Source organism: Hippocampus zosterae, chromosome 1 (genome assembly GCF_025434085.1).
Source record: "Hippocampus zosterae strain Florida chromosome 1, ASM2543408v3, whole genome shotgun sequence".
In the NCBI taxonomy this organism is placed as follows: Eukaryota; Metazoa; Chordata; class Actinopteri; order Syngnathiformes; family Syngnathidae; genus Hippocampus; species Hippocampus zosterae.
Window position 1 is genome coordinate 3,362,619 of NC_067451.1, and position 16,862 is coordinate 3,379,480.

At 45.5% G+C, this 16,862-nt stretch overlaps 2 protein-coding genes, 1 long non-coding RNA gene and 1 other non-coding gene across 5 annotated transcripts in view; 3 read left to right on the forward strand and 1 right to left on the reverse strand.

Moving 5' to 3' along the window:
- haus6 (HAUS augmin-like complex, subunit 6) lies at positions 1-7,121 on the forward strand. The gene is made up of 16 exons (XM_052067122.1): positions 1-336; positions 515-610; positions 729-807; positions 901-1,033; positions 1,098-1,242; positions 1,454-1,516; positions 1,605-1,656; positions 1,727-1,900; positions 1,966-2,150; positions 2,937-3,066; positions 3,148-3,253; positions 3,477-3,549; positions 4,627-4,762; positions 5,683-5,769; positions 5,845-5,980; positions 6,159-7,121. Exons 1-16 carry the CDS (start codon positions 212-214, stop codon positions 6,587-6,589), a joined length of 2,151 nt encoding a protein of 716 aa, XP_051923082.1. The 5' UTR covers positions 1-211; the 3' UTR covers positions 6,590-7,121.
- LOC127587612 (small Cajal body-specific RNA 8) lies at positions 3,586-3,716 on the forward strand. Its single transcript, XR_007958804.1, has one exon. It is a non-coding gene; the product is annotated as a small Cajal body-specific RNA 8 (non-coding RNA).
- On the reverse strand, positions 5,259-7,965 carry LOC127602010 (uncharacterized). The gene is made up of 2 exons (XR_007962683.1): positions 7,824-7,965; positions 5,259-6,459 (listed from the first exon to the last, which is right to left on the reverse strand). It is a non-coding gene; the product is annotated as an uncharacterized LOC127602010 (long non-coding RNA).
- The window catches only part of dennd4c (DENN/MADD domain containing 4C), a 23,696-nt gene continuing 14,554 nt past the window's right edge, over positions 7,721-16,862 (forward strand). For both annotated transcript variants that reach the window (XM_052066822.1, XM_052066831.1), the window contains exons 1-7: positions 7,721-7,861; positions 13,765-14,078; positions 14,150-14,402; positions 14,584-14,653; positions 14,724-14,893; positions 16,458-16,699; positions 16,795-16,861. In XM_052066822.1, coding sequence (XP_051922782.1) covers positions 13,780-14,078; positions 14,150-14,402; positions 14,584-14,653; positions 14,724-14,893; positions 16,458-16,699; positions 16,795-16,861 — 1,101 coding nt within the window. In that variant the 5' untranslated portion in view covers positions 7,721-7,861; positions 13,765-13,779. The remainder of the gene's footprint in view (positions 7,862-13,764; positions 14,079-14,149; positions 14,403-14,583; positions 14,654-14,723; positions 14,894-16,457; positions 16,700-16,794; position 16,862) is intronic.

Here is a 16,862-nt window from a genome sequence, read left to right on the forward strand (position 1 = left end):
CGGGTAGAACCACCAAACAGAAGAAGAAGAAGAAGTAAATTTTGGCGGTTGGCTCAAGCCGCCCGAGGAGTCGACAGAAAGGTAGGAAACCCCTTTGAAACCTATCATCGTCGAATTCTGTTTTTGGGATTTTACTTATTGGCTGTTATTGAGGCAAAACAAGGCTGTTGACCGGACCGTGTGTCTTTACTTTTCTCCGCCTGAAGTAACGATGGCGAGCCAAACGCAAAAGGACGACGGCGCAAATCTGTGGTTTTGTCTGCTTGCACTGGGCTTGCAGCCGGAAAAGCGAATACACCTCTTGCCAAGCGCCTCAAAACACATCAAAATGGGACCGTAAGTCTTCCCGTTGTCACGCGATGGGGAATTTTCTCTAACATTTACAGTAAATTACTTTAGAAAGTTAACCAAATGAATGTTGGCTTGTTCAACGCCCTAGTAGCAATCTGAAGTATAAAAAAGGGTTTCTAGACCACTGTCATTGTTTTTTTTTTTTTGTCATGTCCTATAACAGGAATATGTTCGACAAACCCAACAAGGATGCCTTTCACATTGTTATCCAGTTCCTGTTGGAAAAACTCAATCCAACACGATTTCAACAGACATACAAGTAAGGAGATTCAGGAGAGGTATCTCCCTGTGGGTTACTTTGTAAATTTCCCCATTGTAGGACAAATAAAGGATATCTTAATTTTTTTGCATGAGCTCTCCTTTGCTACTATTTCTAGATTTTGTTGGCCTCCGTTCACAACCAAACAAGATGCTGAGTTTCGTAAGGCGACCCGTGTTTGGCTGCAAGAAATAATGGTGAGCATTTGAAAGTGTTGGGCAAGCCAGGGTCACTTTGCCCTCAAACCTGGATACTGATTGTTTTTTGTTTTTTTTTTTTGGTCCTCTTAGTCCGAAACTGGATACACCGGCTCCAAAGTTCTCGCGTCGTTGTTACTCTCGCCCGGCGGCCCCAAATTAACCAGTTTGATGGTCCATTTAGTCATGCATGTCATGCAGCAGGAAATGAAAACATTCATTACAGGTAGGTCCTTATTCAAACAGAACTTGAGAAATTCTTGCAAATGATCTTCAAATGTTTGGTTTAGATGACAGCTGGGTTGCGGATGCCGTCTTCAAGCCGACGTCCTCGCGCCGCATGGCGATGAAGAGACTCCAGGTGGTCAAAAAAACATTTTGGGAACAGGCGGCACACCAGGATCTCTTTCTGCTGGAGGTGCAGAAAAAAGCCCAGTGAGTCCTGGAATGTCTGCGTTTAAGGTTTTTTTTTTTTTGTTTGTTTTTTAAACATTGAATTGGTGTGTGTGTGTGTGAGACGGTGACGGAGAGGGATTAATAGAAATTGCACTGTATAATATTTAACCCTGTAGCCTGCAAACCTGTTTGGTCGTCAGAGTTAATACTCACGGCATGATGTCAGAGTGCATTCGTTCTTGTCTTTTAGGTGCCTCACGGATTCAATGCGAGACCTCCGAGCTGAGAGTAAAAAGTACGACGAGCTACTCCAGTAGGTTTCCACAGCACCTCCTTATTTCTCGCCGCTGTTTTGTCTATACCGCGCCGGTCAATCAGCCGCTTTTCTTTTTACTCTGCAGTCAGCACGCTCGAGATTCTGTTGAAGAGGATTCCGGTGATAAAGCTGACATGGTAACGTTTAAAGAAATGTGCGAGGTCTGCATTGTGTTTTGCCTCAAGAAAAGTAAATCGTCGCATTCAGGTTCGCTCTCTGTGGGCGACCGTGGACGGAATGCTGACGACGACGGCGCCCGACCGAAAGGTGTTGGAAAGCGTGCTGCAAGGAGACGTGGACCAGCACATGCTCGACGGCTCGGGGCGCCACCTGCAAATTCCCCGTTGCTTGCTGGAGAGGATGGAGCAGCCCTCGCAGCAGGTGAGTGCGGCCGGCGCACTCGCCCGACTGACGCTTGCGTGGTGACGACAACGTACGCTTGGCAGTTGAGCTTGGGGAAAGCGTATGAGGCCGGTCAGCCGAACCTCCTCTGGCCCTTGGAGCTGCTGAACCACTCCCTGCGCCTCCTAAAGGAGGAGGCGCACGGCGGCTCGCCACGGCTTAGCTTGCCGCAGTTGCGGCAAATACAGCAGCAGGTGGCCCGCCAGCTGCAGGAACTGAAGCTCCTCAGGTAAACCCCTTAAAAAAAAAAGGCGGGCGCGTGCGTGCGTGTGTGTGAATATTTGTCATTTGAATTAATATCACAAGTGGAACTTGATGCGAATTCTCCATTAGCCCGCCAAAGGGATTTGACATTGACTTTAGCATTAGCATCGGGGAAGTTTTGGAAACAAATTGTCTTGTACTGTATTTGAATAGCACGTCGGCTTCACAGTGCAGAGGTACCGGGTTCAAGTCCAGCTGCGGACTCCCTGTGTGGAGTTTACATGTTCTCCCCGGGCCTGCGTGGGTTTTCTCCGGGTGCTCCGGTTTCCTCCCACATTCCAAAAACGTGCATGGCAGGCTGATTGGACGCTCTAAATTGTCCCTAGGTGTGAATGTGAGTGCGGATGGTTGTTCGTCTCTGTGTGCCCTGCGATTGGCTGGCAACCGATTCAGGGTGTCCCCCGCCTACTGCCCGGAGACGGCTGGGATGGGCTCCAGCACCCCCCACGACCCTAGTGAGGATCAAGCGGCTCGGAAGATGAATGAATGAATGTATTTGAATATACTGTACATCCATTATTCAAACGTCATGAAGGTTGCGAGTATGCTGGAGCCTATCCCAGCTGGCTTTTCTTTGAATACTCCAGTTTCCAAAGTTTCACTTTCCTGTTACCCGCATTCCAAAAAACATGAATGGCACCAGTAGGTTAGTTCAGAACTCTTAATTGTCCCTCGGTGCGAGTGGTTGTTTGTCTGCGTGTCTAATGTATTATTATTTATGTTCTTGCTCCTTTTGCACGGTACGAACAAGACTGAAGATTTCCAAGGAGGAAATTCCCAAGATGAGGTGTGCCATCCTAGAGCTGGAAGGCGAATGGGACAGGAAGTGGGCAGACAAACTAAAAAGCAAATCTTTAGTCTCATTATTCAATGACGATCCGGTGAGTGGTCATTCGTCGTCGCTCTTGGGTCAAACTTTGAAATTGAAGTCTGATTGTAAAGCCCTTTTTTTTTTTTTTTAGGTTCTTGGCCTTCTTACAATGCCAATGCCTCGCCTGTCATTCGGAGCAGCACTCGACGCCAGCAACGCCAGTTGTATCTTCTCCCAGTTTCCTGCGAAGCTTCCCGGTGAGTGACCCCCAATGACCTTTGCGGTCCACTTCAGTAAGCTTGTCGTCAGTGTTGCCAAAATCCCCTTGGAAAAACTCAAGAGGAGCTTCATGATCACTTGAGAACCAATAAGTCGCAGTTGGCTTTCTGCGAGCTGATTGCCACACTGTAAGAAATGTCTGCAAAGTCACTAAACTGAGACAAGTGGTGTGTTTTTACGGTTGCTCATGCAAATGTCTAGAGAAGTCTCCAGAGTGTCCTTCTTCAGCGGAGGGTGAAAATGAAAGCAATACTTCCACAGAAGACCGCAAAAGGTAACTGCCATTTTATTTAATTTTTTTTTTATTTTGTGGGAGGCAGATACTTGGGCACTGCTAAGCTGTGCTCTGCCCATCACTAGTCCTCCCTAAAGTATCCGTGCTCTCTGATGACTGTGGTGAGTGGAGAGAAATTTCCACAGACAGATACGGAGCAGACATTCAACCCTCAAAATGCAACTTTGCGTCCTATTTATTCAGTGCCCAACGATTTTAAGAAATCGAATCAGGCTCCGGTTCACAAGCAAACTTCTCACATTTACAAACAGACGGAAAATTCCATCATAACATCTCAACTTTGATTCGCATAACAACTGTTATGAACGCTTTGAAGTCTAAACACCAGACAAGGCAAAAGTGGCCTCAGTGAGAGGGCATCTTTTATTTGATCAGTGGAAAATAGATCTGACGATTACCCGTATAGCCGTGGAAGGAAATGCCTTGTTTTCTTAACATGGAACCCAAGTGCAGCGGATGCAGTGAAAACAGCAGAGGCCCCGCCATTGATCCCTGTGGAACACTATAAGGCAGTGGGGCGCTGCATGACTCTGAACGACCAGCGCCAACACCAAATCCTCTGTCATCCAAATAGGATCTAGCGCTTATGCCCACCGGGTGCTACAAACTGAATACTTTGGCCTGCAGTTACAGCCAAACAAGCAAAACACTGTCTCCATTGTCATGAGCTGTTATGATGTAATTAAATACCTCTTAACGGGTTGACTCTCTGCGATGCATCATCTTAAAACCTGACTGGAAAATCGCAAACACGTGTCTTTGGTGACAAACTAAAAATCCGCTCATGTTGGAACATTTCACCTCCAATTGGAACATGTGACCTGAGCACGAGTGGCACCTTTCTTCTGATCGATGAGTGTGACCTTTTGTACGCATACCGCTTCTTATAGTGTGGAGATGGCATGCAAGTGTTCACTAGTGATCCTGGATTCTTTTAGGAGCCTTGCCAAAAGCCACGGCTCGAGATCGCGTTTTGTGAAATCGTAGATAAATCGTTCAGCTCTTCTCTGGTGTGTCCAAACATGAAATGCTCTTTAACGACTTCTCGTTTGCTAGCGGGGGTTGCCGGGCAGCAGAGGAGCATCCGCATGGGGACGCGGCCGCCTGGCCATCCGTAGTCAACTCCTCCTTTGACTGGCTTCTTGACATGTCTGCATCTTGTCATCGAGAGACGACACCCGAACCACTGCAGGTGCTGCTTCACGTTCAGCTGCCGTTTTTGGGTTCACGTTATCCTCATGGGCCGTTTGTAATGTATCACAGTATCATTTTATCCATCCATCCATCCATCATCTACCGCTTATCCGGGGCCGGGTCGCGGGGGCAACAGCTTTAGCAGGGAAGCCCAGACTTCCCTATCCCTAGCTACTTCGTCCAGCTCTCCCCGGGGGATCCCGAGTCGTTCCCAGGCAAGCTGGGTGACATAGTCTCTCCAGCGTGTCCTGGGTCTTCCCCGGGGTCTCCTCCCGGTGGGACATGACCGGAACACCTCACCGGGGAGGCGCTCAGGAGGCATCCGAATCAGATGCCCAAGCCACCTCATCTGGCTCCTCTCGAGTATCATTTTAGTAAATGAAAATGCTTTTAAGAAAACAAAAACTGAAACTACATAGAACTCTCATTCAAATTTTACGGAACTGTCCAACGTTTTTGTATTTGTCAATGAACTTAATACATGAGCCTTTGGGTTGATTTGAAATGATTTTATTTCGACAACACGACCAGAAGGAAGGTCGAATGGTCGTTTGGGAATCAGAATTTAGTGAATTTAGTGGATTTTAAGCCACAAATCTACATTTACTTGCCGACGAAATGGTGGAAAGTGAGGCCATATGAGCTTCAAGACCTTAGGGTTGTGATGCGTCTAACTTTTGAAGCAGCTTTAAGCACTGCACTTCATGTACTTCAAAGTCTGTGGACTGTTAATGCAGTACTTGTATTTGATATGTGGGCGGGTGTTTTTAAAATACTGTATTTTTGTCTGTTTTTTTTTTGTTTTGTTTAGTTTTTTTTAATCGTGCACACAAGAAAAACACACATTTAAAAACACAAAACCCCGCCCTGAAAAGTCCATTAAAAAAAATTCCTGAACTATTTTAACCCTGATCACAGACAATCGTGAGGCCGACCAGCCGCAGTCAGTCGAAGGTGACAGCGAAGCCAATATTAGACCTGGAATGTGATAACCTCGCCGACCAGGTAAAGCCCCCCCCACACCCCACCGCTTCTCAAATACAGTAACGGCAACGCTGTGATAACACGTGTATGTAAAAGTTTGCAGATGCTGTAACCACAACCAGTCCATCAACAGGCAGACTGGCAAGTTTGGAACTGGAGGGAATCCTCAGCATCCTTCACGGAGACCCCTTCAACACCAGAAAGCAGCTTCCTCGCACGCCTGAGAGTTTGAGTGAGTTGGCTGCTGCTTTTTCCTGTGCTTTCAAAAATCCACTGATAGTATTGATAAGAGCTTCAATTCATTCTGCTGCTCCTTGTGGTGTGCTTGCCATGGCCACAAGGGGGCAGTGTAATACAATTTCACAGACAAGCGGCGTCTCATTTTTCTTACCTTTTTTTTTCTTTTCAAGTTGTGGACGTGAAAAGCTCCTGGCAGAAGGCGCTCGAGGAAGACGTCGATGCAAAAAAGTGCGACGACAGCATGCTCAGGTGCCGCACTCCCGTCCGTGAGCCTTGCGGCGGTGTCGCGCAGCGGCCTGGAAGCCCAGGCGACTGTGCCTCCACTTCAAACCACAGCAGCCAGCAGTCGTTTTGGGGCACATTCCACACGACGACCCCCATCGGCCTCCAGCAAGAGACGCTGCCCCACCTGCTGAGCTTTGACAGTCTGCTGAGCCTCGAGGATGACACCGAGGAAGAAGTACTTATCCCCTGCCGGAACGAGGACGACACGCAGTCGGCGTTGAACCCCGGCGGGGGGGACATTGCGCAGTCGTGCCATGGCAGCTCATCTGAGTGCCTTCTATTGAATTTCGATGTTGCGGCTGCAAGCGGAGAGTGACAATTCCCACTGCATTTTGACACACTGAACAAAACCTAATTGCCGCCTCTCCACTCGGCACATTCTCACCGAACGATGACAAGAACCAAGTGTCACTGTCTTGCACAGTTTATCCCAATTGCATCAACACAACGTTTAAGTCATCTTAAGGTTTCACAAGTGTCCAGTCCACCATATTCTACCACACTGTTTCTGGCAGTGCCTTTCACATTCACAATTCAAACAATGGTTACTGTGCAGTGTTTTGGTTTCTGACATCTGGCCCGTTTGGTTCAATGGCTGCCGGCTCAAAAATCATTTGCTGCAGTTAAAATCCAGTGAAAAACATATTTGCTTTGTTGATTATATGATGATATAGGAGACGGGCAGGTAGGAAAAGGGTGATTTAAGCACTAAGTGGAAATATTAGTGGCACTAGCCTGTGCTTTTTGACTACAAGTTGGAAAGTTATGCGAGAAATGTTTGTATTATTTTGTGACTAATACATGTTTGTCGGCAATAAATAATAAACATTTATTTTGTCTCAATGGTACACATTTAGAAAAGTATGCCATTCCAATTAGAAGAAAGAATTTTGTCAAGCTGGTGGGATGTTACAAAGTACAAATGTTTTGCTCCTACGGATTTCTCGATTCCCTGCACTGTTTTTTCTGATCACTTTTAATACGTACATATATATCTAGTTTGTCTCTCAATAGCAGTGCGAGAAAGGCTAGCTAGCTTTTTCCCCCGTTGTACTAAATTATCCAAGTAGATATTGGTCAGAACTGTAACAAAAATTCGTCCGTATTTAAGTACATTTCGGAGTCTCTACTTTTAAGGAGTTAAAAACGACGACCGAGTGTAATTAACACTGACAAAATTCTTTGACGCAAATCGTTCCTTTTAGTGTGGAAAAAAAAGAATTTCCGCCATGTGGCTTTGCTTTGAAATCGTAAACAGGAAACGGCACACTCGCTAGCTTGATTCAGGCTCTGCGCGTCGGTCTCTTCGCTTGCTTGTCGAGTCTGGGCGGTTCCGTCCTGCCTGCCTGAAGAGCTTCGCAGGAAGAAAGCGCAGCAACAAAACTACCAGCGCGCACAAAAACATGGCGGCGGCGTGCCCGTGCAAGAGCCGCGCTTGAAAAAGTGTGGCCAAACTTAAGCCACCCGTCGGAGAACTTTCACTTGGGATCGAGCGCGCCCTTCCCGTAGCGCGGAACTTGGCGAGCGGGCTCAACAAGCAACTTGCTTACATGTCAACATTGGCCCCCTCGGCGGTGTAAACAGCCGGTAAGTTGCGACGTCTTCTTCTCCAGCGTGAGACACTTTCGCGATTCCGAGTGCAGGCGAGGCGACTTGTTGAGCTTTTTTTCCGCTCCTTCCACTGTTCGACGCAAAGTTGAGACAGCCACGTATCCACAAATGCACATTCGTGTTCCTGCGAATGCGGTTTATTTTCTACAATTACACTGACCTAGGGGCGTTTCTTGCCCCCCCCCCATCCCCTCCCCGCAGGGGTCACGACTAAAAACAAGACGATGGCCATATTTTACGAGATGAATTTAAAACAATAAGTTAGTTACCAACACCGAAAACAAACGTCAGAGGCATTGCATAAATAACTAAATCGATAATTCACACTTGAAATGTGCAAAACGCATATGCGACCCCATTTAGGAGCTTTCCCGAACAACGTTTGCATCGTTGCGGCGTCTTCAATTGTGTCGGTTCACCATGACGTAAGGCCGCAAGTAAACAAACAAAATGTCCAAAGCGATTGAGAAAACGGTGTCAATGGCTGGCTTGAATGATGACCGCCGTAGTTTAGATGTGTGACGTGTCAGTCGACAAGCCGATGTTACTGAAACGTAAACTTCGCTTTAAAAAAAATTGACACGATGTCAAGTCAGACTGCTGACATGGTCACCGAGGGACTGGATGGTTCCTGTAAGGTGAATTGTATTTGAAATGAAACGAACAAAAATTTCAAACTTCGATTTGAGGGTATTTACATTCAAATCAGGTGTAGGGATTCCATGTGTATGTATATGCCGCATATGGGTTAGTTTGACCTGCAGCCTAAAAGGAGGGTTAAACACTGAGCTTTTGACTCATTCAGTACCAGTCAATTCTGGACCAAGTCTGAAAAGACGTTTAAAAACGTCTTTGGGAGTGAATGAGTTAATGTCACATAGAATTTTTTTTATTAATTTACTTTATGTTAACTCTTTTGTTAAGCGCTTTGTTACAGCTGCAGCTGTTGTGAAAGCGCGATATAAATCGGCATGTGTTGTATTGTATACTTTTCACAAGTACGGCAATGTGAATTTTGAGCAGTTAAATCAGCCATTCTTTCATGTTGATTGTTTTAAGATGCTGCAAATGAGAATATGTTCTCTACTTTCTCGAGTGGATCCCACAGAAGACTTTCAGAAAGAGAAGTTTACATGTGACCTATTATGCATTTTTTTTCCCTTGTCGACAAATTGTACTGCAATTTTTGTTGCGGGGGGAATTCCCAATGAGTTGCAGTGAATACAGCGGCGCCGTTGTTGTCTCATCAATACGGACCGATCTCAACCGTCTTTTCGGGGACCCCTTTGGCTTTTGGCCCTCGGCTCTTGCCTTGTCCTCTTGCAGCGTCTCTACGTTGACCTAGTTATGCGGTCGCATGCAGCAGTTGGAAATATAACACCTCCACTCCCTCCTTTCCCCTCCTGGCCGACCGGCCGGCCCACCCCGTGGCGCCTGATTGCATTGTGTCCTTGCAGGTGTTTGCTCTCAGGCGCATTGTACTGCCTTCACATTCAGAGTGACCTAAAAGTGGTCCACCCCAAATTATGCTTCGGTATCTATCTTCATTTTATGCAAATATTGCACATACCAGAAACCGCCATTGTATGAATATTATTTTGCTTTTATTCTTATTGGCTGTATATTTATCATTTCTTGTGTACCTATCGTGTGGAGTATCTCTGGCAAAATGCAAAAGTAGATAAATAGCCTTTCAAAATAGTCACCGGGGTTAGAATAATAGTTTGGAATTTTTCATGATAATAAATGTTGCTTTCGTTTACTCTGGTTAGTTTTAATTTGTTTTTAGAGCGTTTTTTCAGCCCGACAATGCTTTGTTCTAGTTTAATTTATATTCGTTTTTTTTAATGTAGGTAGCATTTGTCTAGCGCGAGATTTTAAAAAAAAAGGTTATTAAATATGATGTAATAAAGTAAATTCAACTACAATTCTGAAACAATTGTTTGACCTTCCCATTTGACCTTTCCCAACAATACTGAAATAGAGTACCTTTAGAAAATAGAGTAATGGAGTTCCTTTCAATTAGTTTCATAAACGTCAGATGTCGTTATCGTTAGTTTTCCTTTATTTATATATTTTAAAATCATTTTTGTTTTATTTGCTGAACAAAAAAAAAAGCTTTTTCAATTTTAGTTGTAGTTATGTCATTATTTTTCCTTTTTTTTCATAGCCTGAAGAGCCTCACTCTCACTCTTGCCCGTTTTCTGTCTTTGCGGCGATCCGCTTCTCCTTTGACAATCGTGCTATGTTTTTGTGGTTCAGTAAACATAAGGTGCAACCTGTGCCACAGTAGCAGTTTGAATCAGCTCGCTATAAAAACACTTAGAATGACATTTAATGGCTTGTGAGTCGTCTTCTTGTTCCGCTGCCGCTTCCTGGTGAGCGTTGACGTGTTGGCTTAGGTGTGTCATTACCTGGAACGGCAGACAACAACGCTTTGCCTGCTGATCATTTCTTTTTTGGATTGCAGTCGCTTATTCAAATAAATCAGCTGATACTGTTCACTCAGCTAATCGTTCAGACGAAGAATAAATTCGAGGGAGTCACGAGAAAGTAACCCTCAGCCGCGCACGCTGTACGGTTGATCCCATGTTCCGCATTTTGCTAGTGAGTCGATAACACTCAAGAGTGCGGGTTGTGGTATACTTGGTGAACGGAGAATGACGATATACAAAGAAAAAAAAAAGCTTGATTTGAATAGAGCTCCGTCTCTGTGAGTGTCCCTTGTAAGTGTGACGTGGCGAGGATGCCGCTGGCCAATGTCACGCTTGGCTGCTGCAAGTGGATGGATACGCTGGCCGCTTGGCTCTTTTGTCTTTTAGAGATGACATCATAATGGAACCCCCCCACCCCTCCCATTCCCCCAACTACCCCTGCAAAACCTCCTGCGTTGAGGATGAAAGTCCTCTGGAATTCCGTATTTTTCAAAAAAGTCAACTTTCATCTCTGGTTGAGTTCCATGCGCTTGCTGTTTGCTTCTCTTCTTTCCTCTGGGTCGCAACCACCTCAGCATTCACGAGCAAGTTAGAGTCTGCCCTGGAACATGCAAGGTTCAGATTCTGAACGTGACTGAGAAGTCCAAATGTCTGGAAATGGTTTTGTTGTGAATGGAAAGTTGAATCGAAGGGAAACGGCGGCCTTGCAGATGTAACGGCCTGTTAAAAATGCCCTGTCGTGTCACCTCATCTTTGATTATAAAGTAGGGCTGAACCATTTTGAAAATTCATTTGCTTCCATTAAAAAAATTGTCTTATAGATGAGATCACAGTATGGTAACAGGGAACTCAGTACATAGTTTACTGTATTTTAGACATCCACTTAGCTTAATGCTAACAAACAACAGAATACGTCATTGGTTGGTTCACGAAATAGCATCTGTGTCACTTCAAACATCACTGACCAGCCAGTTAGTTGTTTGTTTCTTCAATAGCTGAGTAACTATCCATTGTAACATTTTATTTTCTTCAATAATCCATAAAAAACATGAAGGAGTTTTAGAAAAAAAATGATGTTTTCCAGTGTGTTCTTGTATTAATAATGTTTCGTTAGCTTTCCCCATCTGGACTTGATTGAAATGATCAAAGTGGACAGTTTTCAGAAAGAAAAGTACAAAGAGATTTTGGACATTGTAATGTCACCACAATGATCAACAAATCCAACCAATGTCATTTTGTGTAACACGTCTGCCCAACTCCATGCTAACATTGCTCCATAGGCATGCTAGCAGAAATTAGCGTAGATGCTAGAGTCGTTCTAAACCTTGAAACAACTGCTACTTTGGAACGTCTGCTAGCTTAATGCTAACAAGCGAACAGACGTTGTCATAGATGGGAAGGTTTATGTTATCACTCAATTAACTTTTTTCTGACATTGTTGTAAGGCGGGAATAAGGAATGTTCCATATTCTGGGCTCATTTCCAAAAAGCTAGACTTTCAGGTGGGTAGCGAGACTTCAAACAATTAATTGACTCGGACGGGCAGCGCGCCGACTTTGCTCCTCGAATGAATAAATAACTCTGATAAGCTGCACCTCAAGAATGAAGCGCTCTCATTTCATTTGCGCATGCTGGCTGAAACAGAATTCGAATGAAGTGCGTCACGATTTCCAAGGATATTGAAATAGTTACTTCCTCACTCCGCTGGCTCACCGCTGGAAAAAGTGAACTCTGTCAACGGAGACGACCTTTTCAAAAAAGTTTAGTTTCCAGAACTTCTGATGCAAAAAAAAAAAATGCTGCAGCGTTTCCCTGCACCTCTCGTGTCCGAAGGATGTCCCGGGACTTCCACACGTGCTGGTTTCATTGTGCCGCAGCAGCTCTGAGTCGTCTTTTCTGCCTCCTCGTTACGTTTGACGTCCAGCGGGGGGGTGGCAGGCTTCTTTGCTTCCATAAAAAGTCACTTATTGGCCGCGCTATGCGTGTGTGTGTGTGTTTTTGAGACACGCCCACTCATCGTGAAAATTTCCATCACACGGTGGCTATTATGCAATCATATGACATTTGGAGACCCCCGTCTAGCAAGTAAGGACAACTTGTCTTCATGGTGCTGTGATTAATCTGCTCCTGCTTTCGTGCACATTTTTCGTACTCGGTCAACCTCACTTTTCTCATTCTTGGACTGAAACTCACCAAAAAGTGAGTTGATAGTTAACATCGAATACATTTGACCAACGTAAAGCATATCTATTTCTACCAATGTGTTACCATTCCATTTAGCTTACCGATTAATCCCTTGTTAAAAATTCCCTTGGAATGTTTCCAATGTGGAATACTCACAAATTTCCCCCCCCCCCCGCGTCATTCCAAATGATAAATTCTAAACATGAAATATAATGATGAATCAGAACCAAGTTGATAAATAGAGAAAGGTATTGAAATATCCATTATGAATACAAGAGAAAATTGACACAAGAGTGCCGGGGTGAGGATGTATATAATCCCGATACAAACCAAAAGTTGTAAAAATATTATTAATATGTATATATTTATTATAAAATAAATATTAAGGGTAAATTATGAGCCTTAATGGAGACTTCTTCTTACTTTTTCTTTTCTGATTGATATAAAAATTATTTAGTAGATATAAACGCATAACGGGGTAGGACTAGATAAGTTTTTTACTTCATCCTACTCCCTTGAACATAATAACTGTGTTGAATGAAGACTGATTTCTTTCTTTTTACTTTTTTATCTACCTTATTTTCTGTCAAATTATTACTGTATATGTTTTATGTTCAATAAACAAACAAACAAATTTATTGGAAACCTGATGGAAATGGGCGGCCCGGTAGTCCAGTGGTTAGCACGTCGGCATCACAGTGCAGAGGTACCGGGTTCGATTCCAGCTCCGGCCTCCCTGTGTGGAGTTTGCATGTTCTCCCCGTGGGTTTTCTCCGGGTGCTCCGGTTTCCTCCCACATTCCAAAAAACATGCATGGCAGGCTGAGTGAACACTCTAAATTGTCCCTAGGTGTGAGTGTGAGCGTGGATGGTTGTTCGTCTATGTGTGCCCTGCGATTGGCTGGCAACCGATTCAGGGTGTCCCCCATCTACTGCCCGGAGACAGCTGGGATAGGCTCCAGCACCCCCCGCGACCCTAGTGAGGATCAAGCGGTTAGGAAGATGAATGAATGAATGATGGAAATGTACAGAAAATGTTCCACCTGTTTGCCATTTTTTTTGTCAACAAGAAAGAAAAACGACAAGAAATTCAACCAACCATCACAAAGAATCCAAATGACCTCGATTTGACCTTTGCCGATCACGATGACCTCGAACGACTGCGAATCTGCACGCGTGAAGAAAAATCGAAGCGATTATGCCACGAGGCTAACGGAACCCCCCCCCCCCCCCCGCCCCCCCGCCTTTCCCCCTTGGCAGGTCGCACGTCAAAAGCCATGATCGAGGACAAGCGTCACCGCGTAACCGACTACTTCGTGGTGGCCGGCCTGACGGACAAGTCGGCGCCGCTGGAGCACGACCTTTCCGAGGCCAAGTCGAGCGGGCCCAAAGGCCCCATCACCGACCTGGCCATCATCAACCGCTCGGCGGGCGAGGCCGTGCCCGAGGGCTTCACCTGCATCGACAGCACCCACGGCGGCCAGCCGGCCAACCTCAACCACGGCAGCCTCAAGAGCCCCGAGCTCTTCCTGTGCTACAAGCGCAGTCGAGGAAAGCCGCCGCTCATTGACGTCGGGTACGTCTTTATTTGTGTCCAAAACCCGTCCCGCCGACGATTTTCACGAGCCCTTTTCCCCATCCGCTCAGCGTTCTGTACGAGGGCAAGGAGCGTCTGATCCAGGGCTGCGAGGTGATCCAGGCCACGCCCTACGGCCGCTGCGCCAACGTCAACAACAGCTCGGCCACCTCGCAGCGCATCTTCATCACCTTCCGCCGCGCTCCGCCCGTCCAGCCCCAGAACTCCCTGGCGGTGACCGACATCTGCGTCATCGTGACCAGCAAGGGGGAGACGCCGCCGCACACCTTCTGCAAGGTGGACAAGAACCTCAACTGCGGCATGGTGGGTCACCGCTTCGGGGGAATTTGAACCTTTGCCACCCTTAGTTTTCCGAAACGGCGTTTGACTGTCGGTGAAAATGAACGAGGCAATTTGGATTTGAAATGATGCAAGCGGAGATGACCACGGTGAAGATCGAAATAAGCTGACGATTGGAGTAAAACGGACATTTTTTGTCTCTCAGTGGGGCTCCAGCGTCTTTCTGTGCTACAAGAAATCCGTCTCGGCGTCCAATTCCATCACTTACAAAGCGGGTGAGTCCAAGCTGCAAAGACCTCGTCAAATGTTCCCGTCCCACTTTCAACGCTTTGTCTTTCTCTCCAGGTCTGATCTTTCGCTACCCGGAGGAGGACTACGAGTCTTTCCCCCTGTCGGAGTCGGTTCCTCTCTTCTGCTTGCCCATGGGCGCCAAGATCGAATGCTGGGCGCCAAACACCAGAGACCCTCTGCCCGTCTTCTCCACCTTTGTGTTGACCATCGGCTCGGGTGAAAAAGTGAGAGACCTTGATTTCTACTCCCCCCCCCCCCCCCCCTGACATTACCGTATTGGCCCGAATATAAGACGGTGTTTTTTTGCATTGAAATCAGACTGAAAAAGTGGGCGTCGTCTTATATTCGGGGTCTAGGCGTTATACCCATTCGCGACGCTAGATGGCGCCAATTACCATTGAAGCGAATGCTAGACTTGACTCCCCAGGCCAAAGCGAACCCGTCACGTAGAATTTTAAAAAAATGTGGTAGCACAAAGAAGAAAAAAAATTGCGGTAAGAAGGAAAAGAGAAGAAAATAATAGAAGAGATATCAGAAAATGGAGAAACGTAGTGACAATCTGGAGAAAAGTGGGTCGAAGATCGGGGGCCAGGTTAACCGGAAGCTGAGGAGAAGTTATGATGTCATTTACATTTCATTTATGAATGTGAGTGCACTTTAGATTTGAACGAGGCAAAATAATGTGCTTTTTCTCTCAATTACCCATATAAAAACCGTATTGTTTTGTGTTTTTTGTTATTGTAAAGTGTCCTTGGGTTTCTTGAAAGGTGCTTATAGATAAAATGTATTATGATTATTATCATTAACTATATTGTTAGAATCATTTGTTTCAGATGTACTGTAATTATTTTCTGTATAAAAATTAATTTGGTGTTCGAAAAGTCTTTTTTTCAAACTTGAGTCTTGAAAAAGAGGGCGTCGTCTTATAATCAGGGCCGTCTTATATTCAGGCCAATACGGTATTTATTTATTTCTTTAGAGTAAAAGTAAAGACACTCCTGACAAATGACACTTTGGTGAACCTAATCTGGGTTCAGACTATGCTGGAATTAAAAAGAAGAAAAAAAATTGTCACCCACACTACATTCATGTGCAGCTGGTGGAAATCGACTTGAAAGTAACTCAGTAAAGAAGCCGCGTCAAAATAGCCGGCAACAAAAGTGAGAAAAGTGAAAAATTTTCGAATGGCGCCGCTCTCAACACATTTTTACCAAAATGTCTTCAGCACAGATGCAAGTCAACTTTGCTAGAAGTTTTTTTTTTTTTTTGGCACCGATTCAGAATTTTCCCTTAATTTTGAGCACATTGACTTTTCATTGTAATATTATTAATATAGAAATTCTAAGATGTCATCCCCCCCCCCCCACCCCCAAAAGGTTAAGCCTCTCCTTTCTCAAGAGCACAGTCATTCATGCCTTTGTCACATCTCGCCTGAATTAGTGTAATCCGCTTGATTTTGGAGTCAGCCAATCCTCCATCAAGCGTCTCCAGTCGGTCCAAAATGCTGCTGCTCGCATCTTAACTGGCACTCATATAAAGAGGGAGCTCATAACGCCTGCTCTGGCATCCCGTCGCCGCCTCCCTATACACTTCTTTTGAAGATCGTATTATTTGTTTTCAAGTCTTGAAACGGCCTCGCCCAACCTAACCTCTCGGAGCTCCTCGACCCCCCCATGCAGCCTCAAGTCTGCGGACCTTCGTTAGGGACACATGAAGCCATTTTTTGTTAACGATTTGTTGTTATACTTCCCTGACGACCGTTTATCGAATGTTTTGCGTTGCACTCAGGTGTACGGTTCAGCCATCCAGTTCTACGAGCCGTACCCGCTGGACCTGCTGAGTGAGAAGCAGAAGATCCACTTGGGCCTGCTGACCACCGTCGAAAAGAAGACGGTCCCCAACCGTCCGCTGAACGCCAACAAATGCATCTGCCTCCTGTCCCGCTGGCCCTTCTTTGAATCCTTCCGCAAATTCCTGATGTTCCTCTACAAGCTGTCCGTCTCGGGCCCGCACCCGCTGCCCATTGAAAAGTGAAGCCTTTTTCATTAAAAAAAACAAATATCGAAATAGAAATACGTAAACGCGCTTTCGGGTTGGATTCAATGTTGAATATTTCTCTCCACAGGCATATATCACACTTCATGCACAACGTGTCCTTCCCGTCGCCACAAAGGCCTCGAATCCTGGTCCAAG

Bases quoted from the DNA above. Each gene is read 5' to 3' on its own strand.
- haus6 (XM_052067122.1), top strand. From the start codon at position 212: ATGGCGAGCCAAACGCAAAAGGACGACGGCGCAAATCTGTGGTTTTGT. The intron at 1,901-1,965 runs GTGAGTGCGGCC...TACGCTTGGCAG, and splicing joins TGGAGCAGCCCTCGCAGCAG to TTGAGCTTGGGGAAAGCGTA. The intron at 5,981-6,158 runs GTGAGTTGGCTG...TTTCTTTTCAAG, and splicing joins TCGCACGCCTGAGAGTTTGA to TTGTGGACGTGAAAAGCTCC.